Source organism: Magnolia sinica, chromosome 17 (genome assembly GCF_029962835.1).
Source record: "Magnolia sinica isolate HGM2019 chromosome 17, MsV1, whole genome shotgun sequence".
Taxonomy (NCBI): Eukaryota; Viridiplantae; Streptophyta; class Magnoliopsida; order Magnoliales; family Magnoliaceae; genus Magnolia; species Magnolia sinica.
Genome location: NC_080589.1, coordinates 1768598 through 1790536, shown reverse-complemented (window position 1 = coordinate 1790536; position 21939 = coordinate 1768598). Strand labels below are relative to the sequence as shown.

Genomic DNA, 21939 nt, shown 5'->3' with positions numbered 1-21939 from the left:
CATGCTCTCCAAAGGACCTTTATGGGCATCTAGATGGATGGTTGCAAGTGATAATTCACTCAGCCACGTGTACTGTGGAGAGTGGTCCACTCGTCAGCTGGGCCACACTTGTATGTTAATTTTTATTTATTTATTCTAAACCATCCATTTTCCTTGGTATGAGTACAGCTCATCTAATGAGTGGATGGGTCTGATTTATGGGTTGGAGCAGTTCAACTCTTCAATATATCAGAGCATGTCTAAGGGATTGAAGCCGTTGGTAAGTTGGCCCACCAAATTGACTATTCATATCCCATCAATCTCAATGGTTTGAATATCCTGGCCATTCAACATGTGGTGCATTCTTGGTTATTTTCCAACTTAAATTATTCAGTTGGAAGCTGGTAATCTGATTCTGATTCTCTGATTGCCAGTTGCCATGCTTTGAGAGCCCTTCATGTGTTTGGCCCACCTGATCAACCGTTCTGATTGTCCTTAAAAGATGCACATTTCGAGTGGTTCTGCTCCCTACCAAACCTCCATAGAGATGAAATGAACAACTGAACTGGCCAATGCATGTTGTGTTTAGTGGATGAACCGTTCCGATTACCATACACAAGCATAGTGTACGGTGTAGATTGGGACAGGCCACAGGAGATGAGAAAATCAGAGCAGACGAGCCTGGTTTAACGGCTCCCATGCGGTGCCTGCTCGCATACGTGTTAGAGATCTGGGCCATCCATCAGGTACATTACACTGAAAATGCCCTGTACCGAAAATAACGCTGCTTCGCCGATCAGATCTGACATACATAGTGGCTCACTGGATGAACGTATCACCCTTATTTTTGGGCGCGGATTAGATACTGACAAGGTCAGTAGCCAAATCGCTACTGAAGTGACGTCACCAAGCTCTGGACCCCACCACGATGCATGTGTTGTATCCATACGGTCCAAACATTTGTAGAGATAGTTTTATGGCATTACAAAAAGAATGAGATAGATCTAAAGTTCAAGTGGACCACGGAAAACAGTGGGAGCAGTCACACCCACCGTTGAAACATTTATAGGGCCCACCGTGATGTATTTTTGAGATCCAACCTATTCGTAAGTTAACAAAAATATCAGCTTGATCGGAAACTACTGTGGCCCCTAAGAAGTTTTGAACGGTGGATGTCACTGTCCTCACTGTTTTCTATGGTGAGGTCCACTTAAACTTTAGACCTATCTCATTCTTTTTGTAATGCTATAAAACAATCTCTCCAATTGTATGGACGGTATGGATGCAACTCATGCATCATGGTGGGGTCCACAGAGCTTGGTGACGTCACTTCAGTACATTTGGCTCATGACATTGTAAGTATCTAATCCGCGCCCCTTATTTTTGGTGTACGGCATGCTTACAGTGAAATCGGATTGGGTTCCAGCCCTAAAATTATCTGTTAAAATGGATGAACGGAGTGGATCAAATAAGTGAATAACGGTGGACCCCACAGAGTTTACTCAGTACGCAATCGACGCGGATTCCTGCGCAAGGATGCTGGGTGAGATCCATCGAGATGTTTGTAAAAAATCCACTCCGTCCATCCGTTTTTACAGCTCATTTTAGGTTATTAGGAAAGGAATTAGGAGGATCCAATACTCAAGTGGCTCACACGAGAGGGAAAATTGGGGAAAGAAATTCCTACCGTTGAAACCTTCTTAAGATCCACCTTGATGTTTATATACCATCCAAAACGTTTATAAGGTCATTCCCACTAGGATGAAGTGAGAAAACAAAAAATTTGGCCTGATACAAAACTTTTAAAGCCTTATGAATGTTTCAAGGGTGCTCACTGATTATACACTGTTTCCTCTCGTGTGGTCCACTTGAGTGTTGGTTCCAGCTCATTTTTTGCCTAATATTTTGAAATAATCTCGAAACACGGATGGACGGAGTGGATTTTTCACAAACATCTCTGTGGACCCCACCCAGCATCCTCGCAATTATACACGCCTCTCTAATTCTTGCAAGTGGGATCCACGGCTCGGTAATCCACACCATTGCTCAGTTCAATCTCAGATCGGAATATCCCAGAGATCACTGTCAGGGTGTCCTTTCGTTTGAACGTTAGACATTGTTACATCCATATGAGACAGATCCACGATCAACAGTCATCTACGGTGGGATACAACAAACCGACGGTTTGGATTACGAAAAAAGTGGCCCCACTCGTCAGAATTTCGACCCCAAATGTATGATGAGTAGAAGAAGTGCAGGGCATCTGTTTGATATAATTCCTCGCCGACTCTGTCTATTTTTCTGCCTTGTTCGCTCCCGCAGCGGAAAACGTGAAATGGCTAACGCCGTCGTTGGTTTCCCTTCTCAGAACTCCTTTCCTCCCTCAAATCCCTCAGTACGTCTCTCTCTCTCTCTCTCTCTCTCTCTCTCTCTCTCTCTCTCTCTCTCAAATAGGTGTTATGAACTTACGGCGCATTTTAGCAGCACCCGAGTGGGACCGAGGACCCGAGCCATCCTGAAAAGCTCAAGCTTCCGAGCTACAAATGGCGCTTGGTTATAGCATACGACGGCACCAATTTCTCAGGTTGGTTTTCTCTCTTCTTTTCTTTTAAATTTCATTTTTGTGTATTTATTGTTATCGGAGAAAGATTGTGTATGCACTGTGCGCACCGAGAGGCCATGCGCACATTTTTTCCACCATTTAGTAGTGGTGAGCGGGAATCTTGACACTATTTTCAAAATGGGAATTTGAAAATTCGCACTTTCAAATGATTTCTGGAAATGTAGTTGACCCAACGGCTGAGATTGTGTGGCTCCACATTGTTACATGGGTCATTTGATTATTAGAAATTATACCATGCATCTATGGGCAGTATACATGGGTTTTTAATCCTGGACTAGTTGGGCTCATGGTTGGGTAATCCTGGCCATTGGTCTTTGGTTTCCCCATATGGCTCAAAGACATCCTTGATAAGATGGTCTTAATCTGTCAATTTGGTGCCTGCACATGGACAGTTGAGAGGAGAAATGAAACCAGGTTTATCTTGATAGGCAACTCGCCACTTCATCCACGAAGCTAAATTATTTATTTATTTTTTTAATAAAGGTAACGATATATATTAAAAGGGGGCAAAAGATACAAAAGAAGAAGTGAGAGATTGCTGAGAAAGCAGAAACAAACTACACCTCGAGGAAAAGAAAATCAAAATCTCTAAAAACATCAACTTGAGTGGCCCATTCAATCAACAAATGTTTTGCTTTGACGGCCACCACTTCAGCGGGATTAGACAAATTCTTAAAGCATCTACTGTTTCTTTCTTCCCAAACAGACCACCAGATTGCAAGGATAGACATCCTCCATAGCCTAGTCTCCCTCCTTCCAATTCTGATCCCGTGCCAGGCTTTTAGGAGAAGGTCCGTCGAAGCCAGAAGACACCAACTGATTCTAAAGCGTGCCAGAAAACCTGCCCAGATAGAAGCTATAAAAGGGGAATGAATCAGAAGATGATCAACCGATTCAGCGTCCCGCATACAGCAAAGACAGACATTTGTCAAAAGCATCCCCCCTTTTCTCAAATTATCCACTGAGAATTTTTCTTTTCCTAACCAGCCAACCAAAAACCAGAGCTTTCGGGGGAGCCGAGTAGAACCAAACCTGATGAGAGATAAGATCACCTAGAGGGGTGAGGTTGAGGAGGAGCATGTTGTAGAAGGATTTGACTGAAAACCGAAGGGATTTTTCCGATCTCCAAACGATTTTGTCATCGTTAGCTTGATTTGGAGGAGATTCGTAGATGCATTTCAGCAAATTGGCGTAGTCCTTGATCTCCTAGTCATGGAGTTTCCTTCTACATTGCAGATTCCACACCGTCTTACCATCTATGATCAAGTAGCAATCAGCAATACAAGCTTCCTGATTTGGAGCCAGTCAGAACATGTTAGGAAACCTGTCTTTCAGTGGAACCTCACCCAGCCACTTGTCTTTCCATAAGCAAATTCTGTCTCCCTTACCAAGCTCAAAACTAATGCCCTGGAGAGTCTTTTTTTTCATCTGAAGAATGCCTTTCCATATAGCAGAGGCCCTATATGAAGACGAGTCTTTTGTCCACCAGTCCCCTACAGATCTGCCATACTTACACTTGATAATTTTGTTCCATAGGCTTTCACTTTCCGTTCCCAATCACCAAGTCCATTTGCCAAGAGGAGCTTGATTCATCGTCTTTAAATCCTTAATGCCTGCTCCATGTAGCTATAATTCTATGTGTGGTGTCCTTCTCAATCTCTCCACTCTCTTGAATTGTTGACCTGATATATCGAAAATGGTAATTTCGGGGTACTTGTTGGTCAGCAATCTTAACCAATGTATTCCGTAACGGTGGCCGTAACAGCCACCACCATTACCTTTACAATACCAACTGTAACGGCCATTATGGTCTCTTTTTTATTGAAAAAAAAAAAAAATCCGAAAAACTTCTATCTTGCAATGGACTGTTACATGGCTGTTATAGTCTTTACGGGAGACATAACAGGCTGTTTTGGGGGCCATAATGGCGGTTATGGGTCATTTTTTCCATAACGGTTGTTACAGCTGTTACAACCCTGTAACATGTGATAGTTGGTAATGGCCGTTATGGCACATCATGATCTTAACTAATTACTTGTTTCCACTCCCATTGTTACTAAATTTGCATCCCATGTACTCTGTTTAATCTGATAGATTTTAAAACCTCCAGGCCCTATTTTGGTGGTCACCAAAAAATGAGTTCATCTCATTTTGGTTAACAATATGTATATGTATTAGAGATTAAGATCTCTATTGCAAAATTATTGTGAATACTAATGAGAACAACTCATTTTTAGGTATCAACAAAATATGGCCTTAGATTTTAAAGCACCCCTCTATAGTTCTAGCTTTGCCTTTATCCCTTCCCTCATCTCATCAATCAGAACCATGTCATTTGTAAGCAACATGCATCATGCGACATCTTCCTGTAAATGCATCATTAACTCATCTATAACCAGCATACGCACACCTATGCACGCACATATTATTTTGTTTCTTTTAGTTGAAAATTTATAGTTTGGTTTGAATTTGCATGGAGATGGCTGTGTATTGGGCATCTTAGAGTGCCACTGCATCAGATGCCTTGTGTCCATGTCCTATATGGACGTGCATGTCCACATTGAAATTCTATAGATTGATATCTTTTTGAAGAACACTTTTGTTATAATAGTCAATGCCATCTAACATTTCAATGTAGTGTATTTTCTCTCCAAGTTAGGATCAAACTCATCATCATCAATTTGGCCTTTCTCCCAATAACTAGGGGTCAGCTTTAAATGTTAGATTGGCAAAAGTTCTATTGTTGCCTTCCCATTGGACCTCCATTTTACCCTGGATCTGGAAGAGGCCATGGCAAAGGCTCACATAAGTTAAGATCCAAATAGCAATGGTATTTCAGTCTTCTCTTTCTCAATTTGTCATGCTTGCTTGGAATTATTAGGATATTTGTAGTTTGAACAATCTGGAATCTAGTAAGGCTTGTTTTCTGCTATCCCCTTAATTAACATACACTCGAATAAAGACTAACATGACTGAGAGATTACATGTGGCTGTTTTTTTCTAATGCAAATTCATCTGCTTTTGTATCTATTGAGGGACCAAACTTACCTGTGGTCTTCAAGAATACTTGCGCATTTTGTTTTTCCTACTAAGGTTTTGGAAGTCACATTTCAGGATGGCAGTATCAAGAATCAACACCAACCATACAATGCATTATCACAAAAGCCTTAATGCGCATTACAAAGCTAGAAAGACATGAACTTTGTTTGGCTGGTGCGAGTAGGACAGACAGTGGAGTTCATGCCTGGGGTCAGGTTTGACTTTTTCATTCTTATGGATACCATTTCATTTGGGCATTTGTTACTTTTGAAGGCTAAATACAATGAAGTGATGCAACACAATGCACATCAGATAGAGAGATCCTAAAGGCAGCTATATCTTTGCAAATGAGACTCCAAACACACACAGAGAAGGGAACTGATACACACACCATATGTCTTTGATACATAGACAATACAACCTTTAGTACTTTGGAATTGCAGTGGTACCAAAATGTACTATTCTAATACCAAAAGTATGGTGAAGGGTGTATGATTAGAGAGAGGGAGGGTGTAGGCACCAGGTTCCATTAGGAAAAAGAAGTGCTGATTTTATATCTTATTTTATTTCTTTGAGCTCCTTTAGTACAAGGAAAGTTCCATAACATTCACCTCTTCGTGAACTGATAATGGTGTTCCAATTACAGGTGGCACACTTTCTTACACCTTTCTCCTATGACAGCTTGGACAGTCTTCATGCAGCACTTGGTGGACTTCTTCCTTCTGAAATTCGAGTTAGAGAGATAAGTCCAGCACGGCCCGAATTTCATGCCCGCTTTTCCACAGAGAGCAAGATTTATCACTACAAGATATATAATGGCCCTATCATGGATCCGTTCCAGTGCCGCTATGCTTACCACAGCACTTATAATCTCAATGCTGCTGCTATGAAGGAAGCTGCAAAACATTTCGTCGGGAAGCATGATTTCTCTGCTTTTGCTAATGCAACAACTGATGATAGACCACGAGATCCTATAAAGGATATTTCCCGGTTCGATGTGGTTGAATTGGTATTTACTGAGCTCTGAGCAACTATTGGTAGTTTTTTTTCCCCCTAAGTTCATTTTATGGAAAGTTCCTGTTCTCAAAAGAAGAAGGATTGTGTGTGAACTTTTTGGTCAATATGATAGAATTTTGAACTGATAATCATATCATGGTCCAGGGTGCAGTTTTGCAGCTTGAGGTTGAAGGCTCCGGTTTTCTGTACAAACAAGTGAGGAACATGGTAAACCATTCTTTCCTGTTTTGTGCAAATCATCCTCGTCTGTAGCACGATGATATTATTTTAGTGTGCTTCTTAAAAACTTGGACTAGGGATATTAAAATGAATTAAAGAGTAGAAATTGATCAATAACAAGCCATCTATACACCCTATATACAATGACAATTTGTCATGCTTAACCAAATTATTATATATAGCTTAACCAAATTGCATATAGAATTTGAATCCCACGATGTCATGATGGTAAAGGGTCTCTCTTTTGGTTTGTTTTCATGTGGACAACCTAAATGTTTGTGCTACACCAAAGTTGACATGGATAAGGCATAATTGATTTGGTGAATCTTGTAAAAATATTAACACAGAAGGGCCTCGCCATTCTATGTTACCTTTGTACGGCCTGATGTTGGACACGGCAATGTTAAGAACATAACCAATGCGCCAAAAGCCCCAGGACTGAAGGAACTTGTAAAGTTAGGCTATTAAACCCTAGGGATCGTAACATTCCACCACACTCCGCAGGCGATGTCCTGGCAGCCCACTTTGTGGCAGCATTCACTTTAGCCTCTTTTCTAGGTAGCCCTCTCTACATCGTGGCAGCTTTCACTCTAGTTCAAGTTGCCCTTTTCACAGGTCACTCCTTCCGTGACTTGAACATAGGACGTGGTGTTGGCTCTAATAGCAATTGTTAAGAACCGTAGCAGCACTCGCTCTGGCCTCTTTTCTAGGTAGGTCTTTATAGGGCATGGTGGCTGCACTTTGATTATCCAAGTAGCCCTTTCTATGTCATAGTGGCTTTCACTTTGGTCCAAGTTGCTCTTTCCATAGGTTGCCCCTTCCATGACTCAAACACAAGATGGTGTTAGCCTAACCAATGCGTCAAAAGCCCCATGACTGATGGAACGTGTAAAGTTAGGCTATTAAACCCTTGGTATTGTAACAAACAATTATGTCTAAAGTTGTCATAGTCTTTTTTTTTTTGTTGGTTCTTTTTTAAGATTTCATGTTGCCTCCATCCATCATTCAGTTTTTGATAATCTTGGTTGGAAACATGTTTTGGCGAATAAAGATTTTTCTTGTCTTATCAGCTGCAGAAGGGTCTTGTGCAACCTGGTCAATTCCCACTCTCTTACCATTAGGGGAGGCAATGGGCTAGGTGCGGGCCGCGCCATGCTAGGCATATGCAATGCCTTGATCAATGGGCTGCAAATTGCACCCAGGCCTGACCCTGCCCGGACCAAAAATTGATTAAATCCTATTTCTCATGGTGAATGTTCCTAATCCATCCCTTGATCAGGTGGGCTAAACATTCACAAATAAATAGACATTTAAAAAATAAAATAAAATGAAAACCAAGGTCTACATGCATGATGGATGGGTTGCCTAACAAATGATTGGAACTGCTGTAGAATGCATGTACACATGAAATTGAACCAGACTAAACTGGGCTGCGCCAGGTGGGGCTAAAATGTCTAAACGTAAGCCTGGCCCAAAAATTGATCAGGCCATACATGCGGGGCCCCTGCCGGTCCACAGGCCAAGCTAATAGTACCAAGCCCACCCTTGGATACACCCCTACTTACCATATTTGAATCTCCGAGAAGAAAGATTTCTTTTTCTTCTTCTTCTTCTTCTTCTTCTTTCTTTCTTTCTTTCTTTCTTCTTCTTCTTCTTCTTCTTCTTCTTCTTTTTTTTTGATGATTTTGCAAACAATTTCTGAAAAAACTCAGGTGATTCTTTTTTAGACTATGTTACCAGAAATGACAGAAAACAGGTTGGCAATAGAAAGCAGAAATAAGCTATTTTATGAACTGAAGTGTTTAGGAAGGATCAGCTGCCATAGAAAGAAACAGCTCCCTAAAAGAGCTGTACAGCTGTAGTACTATATGTTGTGTGGCATTGCATTGACCTGTTGGCCTTGTAATATATAATCACCAGTAAAGTGGACAGTTAAATGTAACAGTCACATGCAACCTTTGATTGTAATATTTTTCTGGTTTAAATTGCTCCAAGCATTTTTCCATTTTCATTTTGCAGGTAGGTCTGTTGATTCAAATAGGAAGGGAAGCACTTCCTCCTTATATTGTCCCCGATATGATAGCTACACGGGATCGCAGAGAACTTGCAAAGTTCACCTTGACAGCTCCACCTCATGGACTCTGTCTTATGTCTGTCAAGTACAACCAAGAAATCCTACAGCCTCCACTAGGTAGCCTGCCGATCAGTTATGGTAGGCATCATTCTGTAAGTAAATGTAAGCTTCCATTTTACTGATACCATGGCCATACATGCAAATTTCAATTGCTATTTTCTCCTTACGAGAAATGTGAATGGGTTTTATTTAGTGTCTGTGAATCTTTGGTTCCAGTTAAGTTGAGACCTGCATGCAAGCCATATAGAGATGCACAATTACTCTAAATCCGCATATGTCTGCAAATTGTGCTGGCCACAAGGTATTCCATAACGGTAACGGTGGCTGTGATGGCCACCACTGTTACCTTTATGATACGGGCATAACGGCCATAATGGTCTCTCTTTTTTTATTGAAAAAAATCCGAAGAACCTGTATCGGCCCCGTAACGGCCACGTGGCCATTATGGCCTTTACGGAGAGTGTAACGGGCCATTACAGAGGCTGTAATGGCCATTACGGCCTTTACAACCCCGTAACATGTAACGGTTGCCACCGTTACCTTTTTACGTAAAGGCCTTCATGGCACACCATGGCTGGCCATTAACCAGACTCTCAACATGCTTGAAATTGATAACATAATGTGAATTAGCTTTTTTATTTTTTCTGATGGTAAGTTTGATTCAACCAAAAGCTTCAATGATTTAAGAAAAAAAAAGAAGGAAACTGCCCTTTGGGCATGTTTAGCTTCTTAATCTCATAACCCAGATGTGGGTTCTCTACATTTAGCAGCTTTCTGCTAAAAGTGGTATGAAAAATTTTCCTTACAACAGACGGCAGGGATACTGCAACTACATTGAAATGTATATGCAAAAAAGAAAAAAGAAAAAAAATCACAAGCTTGGGGACGGAAGGAGCACATCAAAGTCACTGAGAGTCCACTCTGCGACCTCATCTTTGTCACTGATAAATATTTCTGTTCCAACGTCAATGGATGTCCATATTCTTCGTGCGGGCTGGGTTCCTGGATCCTGCAAAGCATAAAGGAAAAGAAGGGTCTTAAGTTCTCCAAGTTGCATAAGTACCAATGAAAGTCAGTGAAATGTATTTTGGGAGCATCTGTTGTTTTCTAACTTCTATCCCATTGTGAATAAACCTTACTCAAAAAGAGAATGTAGAGGGGCCCTCTGATTCTGGCATGGATTTTGGTTTGGAAATTTCAAGGCTTCTTCTTCTCCTCCTTCTTTCTTTCTTTCTTTCTTTCTTTTTCTTTTTTCTTTCTTCATCTTTTTTTGTTTTAATTTTTTTTTTAAATTTTTAAATTTTTATTTTAAATAATTATTAAATTATAATAATTGGGAGAATTGAAGAAGCAAGATGCTCAATAGAACACGGAGCAGCAAAAATAAAAATAAATTACAAACCCCACTCCCTGATAAATAAGAAAACCTTTTTGACTGTGAATTGAGTTTTTTTTTTTTTTTTTTTCCTTTTCCTTTTGCGAAAGAGGGAATTTTATGACCCTCAACCAAAGATATGCATAGTATCATCAGCTGTCCAGTTTGTTCAGCTGTGGCCCATGGTTCAGTTATACACACCGTCGACCCATTGGGCTCTGCATCCCAGGTTGGAGGATCCTAGCTGACCAGTCTTTGGCCCTCTTTCAGTGACTGTTGTTATATTTCTTTCTTACCACTGATCAAAGTGTTAGGACTCTCATATTGAGGAAATTTGCAGCACATGGTCCACTGCTGTGGGGTGCATCAGCAATGGTTGGGATTAATGAACCAAGGGTCCCACTGTACAAACTGAAAACCCGAGTATACTATGCATGCCTAGAATCAAGGATCATAGTATTCATCCAAGTAAACATTGCATTACATACACTGTGCACAATATCAAACAAACCATGGACAAGTTATCAGTTATCACACATTTTATAACATAGGAGATTATGCCTATGAGAAATGGACGCAGGAAACAATGTGAGAAGAGAAACAAATGCATGACAGTTTCATTCTGCAGCTGTAGTACAGTTATAATGGTAGTCAGCTTGAAGCATGATGTCAGAAGTGTTTTAAATAGCAAATATCATATAGCCATGGGGGGTAACCTACAAAATGCCTAGGATGCTACTTCTAGAATTTTAATTAAAATAATAAGAGTAGGGAAAGAGCAAATATAAAGATAAAACAAATACAACAGAACTGATTTAATATTGTTCCTCATATTATTTCACTAAAATCATTGAAAGCATTAATTAATTTTTAGTGAAAAATAGCAAAATGTAATGAATCATTAAAAACAACAATTGATTTTATTATTTTAGTGAAAAATCGCAGGTAGCATAAGCTACATAGTGTAGTGTATGCTACATGCATCTTGCCCCATTTCATGCGCTACATAGCATGTGCATGTGCTATTTAAAACTCTAGTGAGAAGCAAGAAATGTAGGTATTTGTAAGCGGAAACCAGATTTCCCAGTAGCTAGTGATGACTGACCTGATAGAAATAGAGTCTACTAGAAAGGCCACCGACATCGAGCTCCCATGTTCTTGGGTCACCAATCCACCCTTCCCCTTGTTTGGACGGATAACCATAATCGGCCCAGATGGGGTGGGGCAATATCTGAACTAGCTCCTGTGCTTGGGGATTGCTGTAAGGATCACAGATGCTGGAAGGCTGCTCCAAGTGGTTGGCATTGCCAGGAGAACAGTAGTAGTGGTAAGCTGAGTATGGGAAGTTGGCAGTGTCATTCCTGTAAATCTTCACATCTTTGGGAGTGATGTGGTATGGTGGGCAGGCATTCAAATTTGTGGGGCTGCACCAAGCTTGGGTTTGAGGGTTGATGATCATCTCACTGTATCTGGTCACGTCAGTGAGAGTATCTCCGTCGCAGGGAGCACCATTGTTTTTCCAGCAGCTGCCGATGTCTAGCAGGTAGAATTGGCTTTTTGGGCCTCCCCCATTCTTCACATTCAATGATAGCCTAACCTTGAAATTGGGTGATTCTGGCAACTGAAAGAGGAGGGAGTTTGTTATTATATCCTTGTTGAGAAGATGATATGCATTTTGAAATGTTTGCAAGGTTCCTGCTAACAGTCTTTTGGTTGCAGGTGTGCACCAACTCTTGGTGCTCCCTGTGCACATAGAAGTCTTGCTCTGATGATTTTTATAATACAGAAGTGATGAGAAAATTTAGATTAGTTGGTATGATTTCTTTTTCTTCTCGGAATTTGATAGTGAATGAAACGTTCTTGATTTCATCATGACATGTTTTTATATAATCAAATCAACAGGCAGGAATGTTTAGATTTTATTTTATTTTTTAAAGGAAAAAAAAAAAAGTATTCTTGGAATGCCACACCAAGGAATGCATTTGATGAGAAGGAGAATTAGGATGCACGGGTTGGATTCAACACACACACACACACACATTGAATTATATTATATTATAGGGGTTTGTTTGGGCAAAAAGTCCTCCAAATGGGGTTTAATCTCAATACTGATTTTGACAGGCCCATTACCTCCATGTCAGATTAGTGGTCATCAAGCAGTGAGAAAGGGCATGGGGCCCACCAAAATGGCAGTTAGTCTAAATCCCTATTTGGGCCAGACAGGCACAAAAAGTATTAGAAGCTGCTTCCCATAACTATATTTTAGAAAGAATTATATCTCTAACTCATATTTATGAGATGATATAAAATGACAAAAACCTATATTGAGAATTGGTGCAATAGGAATGGGCATACCAATCAGAGTAATTCATGTTCAGGCAAGTTTCAATAATACCATTTTGACCGTTACAGATGTATAGGTAAGGTGATTTCTTGGTTCTTTGCTGCAACTCGTGGATTCAAACTGCAGCAGGAAATGCTATTCAAACAGTTGTGGATCAAGGTATGCTACAGGTTGAACAGAATTCAGGTTTTCAATTTCTACAAATGAGAAAATGGGAAAGGATATGGATGGAACATGATCCAAAACAGATCCAGATTGGAAAATCTTATTCACCCATCATGTGACCATTTTTCAGTCAGACGACTAATGCCCGACTTTTTGCTGGCCGCAAATCGAAAGGTGAGGATTTTCCATTCTAGGAGATATTTGGGGCATGCTTCATCCACTACAGGCGTAGAAGACCAACATTCCAGATCACTGAACCGTGATGCGGTTGGCGGAGACCAACAAATGGCTGAAATTCTTTTGTACAGTGCAGATACATCCCCCATATTTTAAGAAATGACTGAGATACATGCTTGACCCGATGAAAAAGGTAAGGTTGGCAAAGACCCAAAGAGCAAGCCTCTTTAGAAAATTATCTCAATCTAAATACACCCATTTCCTACATGCCCACAAAACCAAAATAATAATAATAATATTATTATTATTATTATTTTCAAGAGAAATGTTGACAACATTTCAAAGTCAGGCTAGCAGTATTTTCTGAATTTAGAAAAAAAGGTGTGGGCTCTCTTCCACTATTATTTGGAATGAAGTTGGAATTTGTAGTTATTAGGACTGACCAAGGGAGGCTTCATGATTACTAGTGAGATTAAAATCAGTTTGCTTATCACTGAAAAAATCAGTTTCTTCTTTCTTTCCACTGAGAAAAATGGCCTTTTACTGTTTAGTTAGGAAGACAGATTAGGTGGCTTCTTGTCGGGTAGTTGGGTTCTGGATTGGGTTGCTGGTAGAAAGGGTACTGTTTTCTAGTGCTTGCATATCAACCACCACATGCTAGAGTATGAAATAATTCCTCAATTCTTAATTAGCCGTATTACTCATTTAATATATAACATTAAGTATTAACAAAATATTAATGGGTACCCGATTAGATATCCGACTTGACCCAAATTTTAAACCGGCCTAGACAGTGGAACCAAACCCAACCTTATTTTAAAAGGGTCTGATTATCAGAGTCAGGATTCTTTTAAATGGGGTCGGGTATCTGGAGTCCCATGGGATCCAGGTACCCGTGAGCCTATCTTTATTGTCGGTATTGAGAATAAAGTGAATTTGCCCATCGCAAGAGGGAATGCTTTTTCCTGCTTTGAATAGCGATACTTCTCCCTCGAAGGGGTACCTTGGCCATAACTTTTTGTAATATCTAGAATGACCAAATTACCCTTTCACCTCCACTTCTACATCACAGACATAAGTAGAAATCTCAGATCCCAATTCATCTATTCCCTCATTAAAAAAAATTTTAAAAAAAGATTGGTATTTCAAATATTTTCCAATAGAAAATAAAAGTAAGAAAAATCAAGCATATAAGAAATTCTTCCACTTACAGTCTTCAGCATTCCTCTTGTCTGATAATGGTATCCACCAGAGAATCCTTGGGTTGCATCAGCTCTAAGATACAGCATCAGCCATGGGTAGTTCTTTGTTGTCCTTACCTTGTGATTAAAAACCCAACTCCCAATTCCAACTGACTTCTCCCAAACCACTTCAAAATAAGAGAGATTATCTCCTCCACTTCTAAAATTACCACCCAAATCATAACTCCCGTTAAACCCACCTCTCATTTTCCCATCATCTGATAGAAGTGTCTGTTGATGATAGAAGACAGGCTGATTCATGCACCCATTTCCAAAGCATGGGAACCTCCCTGTCTGTGGGAAGGGCCCCACCTTTTTGCCATTTTCAGGACACAGGCCAGACCTTGTATCAAAGTTGCCATTTTTCAGCATCACCATCCAAAATTGCCATGGCTGTGGGGTGTCTGGAACTTCACATAAAGAGCCCAAATACAGCTCTTTCTCTACTGCATAAAGGTCTGCATTGTTTACAGCTTCAGAACTCGAGCTAGGGAATGATTGTCCAACACCCAGTCTATTATCAGCTTCTGTTACCTTTTGCTCCAGAGCAGAATCTACCCAAATGAAAAACAATAAGAACGTAAGAATGCAATACAGATACTAGGGAAATAAATAAAGAACATGATCCAAACACTATCCAAATGCAGTTTTGAAGTCCGAGGTTAAAAAACTCAGGAAAGATCTTCTTCTTCTTCTTCTTCTTCTTCTTCGGGCTTACCTGAGAAATCAAAACAGGCAGCTGCTCTAGGACTACCCATCCCAGGAGCTTCACTGCCAACTTCATTGCAGAAATTCCACGCTTCAAATGCTACTCTCAGCCCATCTCTTCTCATGCCTGGGTCACCCACAGCTGAAATATACTCCTGTTCTGAGGCAGAACAGAAGCTGAAAAGAAGCACTTCAAGCATGAAAAATAGCAAGAAAGACTGGTTTTCCATGGCTGTTTCGATAGAGAGGCCTGTTTGGAGGTTTTTTGTATTGAATGAATAGCAATGGTCTATTCAGGATGGATTTTGGCAAATGGGTTGCATTTTGTTGCAGTTGTTGGCTTAGGTACATCCCACCATCCCAACATGCATCTTTATTACAGACTGCTGTCTGTCTTTTGCTATTTGTACTTCTTTTTTCATGGGACTCTTTCTTTGTTCTTCTTTTCATCACTATCTTTATATCTACAAGCACCATAAGTAGGAAAATTCTATCAAATAAAGAACCGATATTTTCACCCTATGCGTTTGATAATACACCCAAATTTTCTTTTGTTGGTATAAGAGTAGTACACGTTGGTACTAGTTTAATACCAAAAAGTAGAAAAACACTGTATTTATCCAATGCAGAGAGTGTGTGAAATTTTATATGGATTATTGACTTGTAAGGAAAGTTGCAATCTTTAAAAAAAAAAAAAAAAGAAGAAAAGAACAGGTCGGCAGGTTTGGTCATTGTCATGAGAGGTAATGGAAAGGGTGTTATTTAATACTCTGGTGGAGTGTGATAGTCCATATTCATGTCCTCAGGAGTTGTACAAGTTTGTATGTGCAACGTCTATCACTCCAATTCATGAGACCAATGTAGATAGGTTGTAACCTTAAAATCAGATTGATTTAATGATCAAAACCTCTTATTAGTGAAGATTTTCCTGTTGAATAGGGGCTATTGGCTGTTTAGCATTTCAACCATCCATTAAATTCGATCACGCAGTGTAGTTTTTGGTTTATGATCCAAGTAAAGTGGGCCCACCGATTTGGATAGTTTAGTTTTATTCCACCTGTACAAATTCATAGTGCATGCATATGAACCATCATACTCTACCAGAGTAACATTGTTTTTTCTCTTTGATTTTTATCAAGTTGTGGATTGGGTAAATGAGGGTCTCACACTCGGGTAACACCTAAGTAGGGGCGCAGATTGGGTACTATACAGACGGTCCTGTCCAGGGCTCTGTAGGTACCACCGTGATATATTTGTTTTATCCTAGCCATCCATTCATTTTGAAAGATCATTTTAGGGTATGACCCCAAAAACGAGGCAGATAGAAGGCTTGAGTTAGCCACACTATAGGAAGCAGTGGTGACAATGACCCCACTGTTGAAACCTTCTTAGGGCCCACTGTAATGTCTATTTGTCATCTAACCTGTTCATAAGGTCACATAGACCTGGATAAAGGGAAAACATAAATATCAGCTTGATCCAAAACTTCTGTCGCCCCAAGAGGTTTTCAGCGGTAGGCATTTAATCTCAATTGTTTCATGTAGTGTGGTTCACTCGAGCATTTGAAAGGCTTCAATTTTAGGCTTATGCACTAAAATGATATGTCAAAATGAATGGACGGTGTGGATAAAACACATACAGCAAGGTTGGCCCCACAGAGCCCCTGCCAGGATCGCCCGTCTTTAGCTAGGTGCTAGTGGTGGTTTACCATTACCACCTTGAGCGGATTAGGTGTTACCGGGGGAGCGGATTAGGTGAGACCCCGGATCCACCGAGGTGGGTGGGGCCCACGTTAATGTGTTTGACTACATCCACACCGTCCATCCGTATTGAAAGCTCATTTTAAGGGATGATCCAAAAAATGAAGCGGTTCCAATCTTAGATGAAACATAGTATAGGAAACAGCGGTGATTATCCATTAAAAAATTTGTGGACCACAAAAGCTTTGGATAGATGATATTTGTGTGGTCTCTTTGAGCTTGTCAACAGATTGAATGGCAAATAAACATCACGGTGGAATCCATGGAGTTTTTAATGGTGGGGATTCATTCGCGACTGTTTCCTGTGGTGTGGTTCACCTAAGATTTGAGTAAGCTTTATTTATAGGACCATGCCCTAAAATGAGCTTTCAAAATGGTTGGACGGTGTGGATTTAAGGCACATACATAACTGTGAGCCCCACAGTCAGGGTCCCACCTCCCCTCGGTGGATACTGGATAGGGGTCTTACCTAATCCGCTCCACCGGGTAACACCTCAGTTGGTGTTATCCTTACCGTGTGGGGTCCACCTTGATGAATGTTTCGTATATCCACGCCGTCCATCTGTTTCTCCATCCCATTTAGGACGTGATCCCAAAGCTTAAGCAGATCCAAATCTCATGTAGACCATACCACTAGAAACAGTGGTGAATTAACCATTAAAAACTTTTTTGTGGCCATAAAATTTTTGGAACAATTCGATCTTTGCGTTTCACTCCATCCACGTCTGGTCAACCTTATCAACGGGTTGGATGGAAAATAAACAATACGGTCACCACTGTTTCCTGTGTTGTGGTCCACCTGAGATATGAATTTTCTTATTTTTTTGGCACTACTTACTAAAATGGGCTGGAGAAATGGACGGACGGAGCGGATTTATAAAAACCATCAAGGTGGGCCCCACTGAGGTGTTACCTTGGTAACACCTAATCCACTTGCAAGGCAAAGGCATATGCCGGTAAAGTAGGAAAAAATATGAGAAACCGATGCCATTGTAGTGATCATCTGGTTTGATTGGATGGTTACGATTTCCGATATGGGAATTTTTGGGGCTATGAGCAATCCAAGGTGGGTCCTGACTGATGGATGGTCCGGATCATTGAGTAGATTCACAAATGCATAGCAAACATTTACGGTAATCTAGACCGTTGATCTTGTTGGTCACAACTTTCTGACCATCCTGTTGTTGTGAGTTTGCTGTTTTTATGTGGAATCTTTCTTTTTACCGTTGGTTCCCACAACAGACCAGACCCCTTGATTTTTGAGTCCGGGCCATCCACGTGGTGGTGGCCCACAAAGATAGCCACGATCACCACACATGACTGCGACGTTTACCTTGAGTAGGGAGCCGTGTCGGTGGCAATGGGACTCGGATTCGATGGTGAACCATCCACTACTCTGTGGGCCCCACCATGATGTATATGTTTTATCCACTCCGTCCATCCATTTTTCCAGCTCATTTTAGGGCGACCCAGATAAAAGGAGTCAGATCCAAATCTCCAGTGGACCAAATCACAGGAAACAGTGGTGATTGACGGCCACCATTAAAAACTTCCTAGGGCCCACTGTAATGTTTATTTACAATCCAACCTGTTAATTAGGTAACATAGACCATGAAGGAAAAAATAACCATGATCCAAAACTTTTGTGGTCACATGAAGTTTTTAACGGTGGATATTCACTCACCACTATTTCCTGCGGTACACCAGAGGATTAGATCTGCCCTTTTTTTGGGTTCATCTCTAAAATGAGGGGACAAAATGGATGGACGGCATGGATAAAACACATACGTTATGGTAGAGCCCACAGAGCTTTTCCAGCACTAACGTCGGTGTACCATACCAAGAAAACAAAATAGACTGACGTGGTCTACCTACAGCTGTTGGTTGTTCGGATTCCATGTGGGTGGGCCCCACTATTCAGAGAAAACGAGAAACGTCCATTCTCGTTCTAGTCTCATCATCATGCCAATATCAATTATCAGAGGATTTTACGTTTGTGTCTTGTCTTATTTGTATTATCATTACCATTATTTTATTAATTTACTTTCCTTAATTTCTTCTATTTTGTGTGTGACAGATGGTACGGATTTTAAGTTACTAGAAGTGGGGCCCACCATGGATGGATCATGCCCCTGATATATCCTTGAAAGGACAATCCTGTCCTTTCAATTGTCAATCGCCTGCAAATGGACGGTCGATGAGAGAAATACCACAACCCCAGATGGGTGGATAGGATTATGCAATCTAAGAGCTTTCCACGGCGTGGCTTGTTCAAACGAACGCGGATTGGGTCCTGCCCCCGCCTGGACGGATTACCGTCCAGCAGATATTTGGAGGGTCCCACCGTGATGTTTCTGTTTATCCACGCCGTCCATATACTGTATCATATCATTTTAAATTATGAAATAAAGAACGATGCATATATAACGCTTAGTAGACCACACCACAGATGATTCTTTCATTTAATGCAACCCAAGTGCCCTATTTGGTGTGGTCCAGTTAAACGTTGGATCTGCCTTATTATTGATATTAAACCATAAAATGACCCTAGAAACGGTATGGACGGCGTGGATAAACGGATACATCATGTTGGACCCCTCCACAGATCTGGCCAGGCGGGGGCTTGATGCAACCCACGTTCTGTTCAAACGGGGACGGATTAGGTGCGGCCAGGGCCTGAGGAAACAGTGTTTATTGACCATTAATAGGCCACAAATGTTTTGGATTAAGCGAAAAATTTTTTATTCATTCATCCAGGTTTATGTGAATCAACGGCTTGGATAGCAAATAAACATTAAGAAAACCTTACGGTGGGCCCTGGGAATTTTTAATGGTAGGGAGTTCAATTACCACTCTTTCTTTTAGTATGGTCCACTTGAGATTTGGTTCCTCTTTATTTTTGGGTTCATGCCCTAAAATGATCTGGGAAAACGGATGGACGGAGTGGATATATAATACATACATCAAGGTGGGCCCCACTGTAAAGGCCCACCTAATACGCTCCCTGAGTCCCTGTACAAACGAGAAATATATACTCTGGCAGAGCGTGAATGATGATAAGCAGGCACTTGGAAGTAATAAAAATTAAGCTTTTTAAATTATGAGCCCAGTTTAGAAGTGTCAGAAACTAAAAATACTGCTTATATGATTATCTGTACATTGGATTGGTAAACATTCATGGGATGATTAAAAATGAAAAAATATCCAATGGTCCTGTTTCACAAGTGTCCACCAATCAGAAGTTAGAATTCTTCAACCTATCTGATTTCTGGATTGTGGCTTAGAAACAGTGGGATTCACAATTTAGACGGTTTATTTTGAATTAATATATGCCACGTGTACAGTTTCTGAGTACCCGTGAATCAAGTGTGATGCTCTGCCAGAGTATTAAATAAATAACACCTATGCATGGTTAAAGCGTGAAACCGGAAAGGCCATTTATTACCACTGCATGGACCATCACACCGTGCCGCGGATTGTGTCCGACCCCCGGACAATAATCCGTCCGACCAGGGGCTCCTGTGGGGCCCACCATAATGTATCTGTTTATCCACACCGTCCGTTCAACTGGACCACACCAAATAGTGAGCTTGGATCGCAACAAATGCACAATGCGTAAGTCGCATTAAATGCAAGAGTCATCTCTGGTGTGGTCCAGCTGAGCGTTGGATTTGTTTCATTTTTTGGCTTTTATCTTCGAATGATCTGAGAAAATGGATGGACGGTTTGGATAAACAGATACATAACGGTGGACCCAACAGGATCCTCTAGTCGGACGGATTATTGTGACGTCGGCGTTGGACGCAATCGGCATCCCCTGCCAGACTATCATATAACTACCACTTTCAGGCGGCTGATGGGATGTTGATACCAGCAGATCACCTTGATTTTTGGGATGTGGCCCACCCACATGACTGCTGACCAAATCAACGGTTGTGATCATCAAACACAAGTGTCACGTTAACATCAGAGATGTGGATGGGTTCAATTTCACCAACCGAGAAGGAAATCATTTCGGTGGGTATAAGCCGTTGAAGTTATTGTTGGGACCGTGGTGGCCCACCATCCATCCAGACAAAGGCATAAACCCCAACTCAATCATTTGGCTTGAAACTCACTCAGGGGTGGGCCACCCTCTTTTTGTGCTTGCAAGCTAAGTCTCTCTTTTGGATGTGGCCCATGCACTGCACTGCATGCACCATCCCTTGGTACGTTCCTGTTGGACAGCTCCTTCTCAACGGACAGGAATTCTCTGCCACATCCCTTGTGCTGAACACGTACAACGCGTTTTCTGTGGGTCCCACCGTGATGTGCGTGATGATGTGTTACTATTCCCAACAACATGCTGACGTGGATTGTAGGTTGACCTTCGCACAACACACGTCTGTGGTGATCCCACGTTGCGGGATTTGACTGGACCACGTCCTGCTGTAGAGATGGTCTGGTTGGTTGAGTACCTGCTCGACCTAAAACACTGAGACTTTGGCCAGGATATGAATGTAGGACCCACCTTAATGTACGTATTGTATATCCACACCATCCATCAGTTTTGAATGCTTATTTTAAAGGATGGGCACAAAAATGAAGCCAATCCAAAACTCAGATGGACCACACCACAGGAAATAATGGTGATTGAATAGCCACCATTAAAAAGTTTTGGATCAAGCTGAGATTTGTGTTTTCCATTCGATCAGGTCTGTGTGACCTTATCAAAAGGTTAGATGGCAAATAAACATTATGGTGGGCCCTAGGAGGTGTTCAATCACCACTGTTTCTTGTAGTGTGGTCTACTGATGTAGAGCGGGCCGCGGACACTTTCATGGCCAAGATGGATTAGAAAAGGCCCGGTCGACTATAGAAGTGATCCGGACCATCGGACCTTAAATTGAACGTACCTCGCACTCCGTACACGAACATGCTTGTGGGTTCGGCCCAAGACCTCAATGTCAAGACGTATCATCATCTCAACCAGATCCTCGAACACTTTCATCAACTCTCAATACCTGCTTGTGTATTAGTGTTGCTTTTCGTTGTATATTTCAAATTTACAAAATCACGTTTTGGGCTTATATAATTTGGACGTAACGGCTAATATTTTAAGAGATGTCCATGTTTGAGCCATGGGGATGAAGTCAGACAGGCAGATCACAATACCAAA

At 41.1% G+C, this 21939-nt stretch overlaps 2 protein-coding genes across 4 annotated transcripts; one reads left to right on the top strand and one right to left on the bottom strand.

Moving 5' to 3' along the window:
- The first annotated feature begins 1765 nt into the window (after positions 1 to 1765).
- Positions 1766 to 9208, top strand: LOC131230218 (uncharacterized). Of its 3 annotated transcripts, none has more exons than XM_058226040.1 (6): positions 1766 to 2374; positions 2461 to 2563; positions 5717 to 5856; positions 6288 to 6650; positions 6803 to 6853; positions 8897 to 9208. In XM_058226040.1, exons 1-6 carry the CDS (start codon positions 2216 to 2218, stop codon positions 9131 to 9133), a joined length of 1053 nt encoding a protein of 350 aa, XP_058082023.1. In that variant the 5' UTR covers positions 1766 to 2215; the 3' UTR covers positions 9134 to 9208. The 3 variants fall into 3 exon arrangements, with proteins under 3 accessions (XP_058082023.1, XP_058082021.1, XP_058082022.1); XM_058226038.1 differs by having other exon boundaries at positions 1779 to 2374; positions 6803 to 6865; XM_058226039.1 differs by having other exon boundaries at positions 1788 to 2374; positions 2464 to 2563; positions 6803 to 6865.
- Positions 9209 to 9692: 484 nt separating this feature from the next.
- LOC131230216 (uncharacterized) lies at positions 9693 to 15535 on the bottom strand. Its single transcript, XM_058226035.1, has 4 exons — positions 15032 to 15535; positions 14284 to 14867; positions 11492 to 12007; positions 9693 to 10020 (listed from the first exon to the last, which is right to left on the bottom strand). The coding sequence occupies exons 1-4, from the start codon at positions 15249 to 15251 to the stop codon at positions 9883 to 9885; spliced, it is 1458 nt and encodes a 485-aa protein (XP_058082018.1). The 5' UTR covers positions 15252 to 15535; the 3' UTR covers positions 9693 to 9882.
- Positions 15536 to 21939: the final 6404 nt, after the last annotated feature.

Excerpts from the sequence above, each read along its gene's own strand:
- LOC131230218 (XM_058226038.1), top strand. The coding sequence starts at position 2,216 with ATGATGAGTAGAAGAAGTGCAGGGCATCTGTTTGATATAATTCCTCGC. Across the intron at positions 5,857-6,287 it reads GAGTTCATGCCTGGGGTCAG|GTGGCACACTTTCTTACACC; the intron begins GTTTGACTTTTT and ends TTCCAATTACAG. Across the intron at positions 6,651-6,802 it reads GGTTCGATGTGGTTGAATTG|GGTGCAGTTTTGCAGCTTGA; the intron begins GTATTTACTGAG and ends ATCATGGTCCAG.
- LOC131230216 (XM_058226035.1), bottom strand. The coding sequence starts at position 15,251 with ATGGAAAACCAGTCTTTCTTGCTATTTTTCATGCTTGAAGTGCTTCTT. Across the intron at positions 12,008-14,283 it reads CAAGAGGAATGCTGAAGACT|TTGCCAGAATCACCCAATTT; the intron begins GTAAGTGGAAGA and ends CTCCTCTTTCAG. Across the intron at positions 10,021-11,491 it reads GTAGACTCTATTTCTATCAG|GATCCAGGAACCCAGCCCGC; the intron begins GTCAGTCATCAC and ends TATGCTTTGCAG.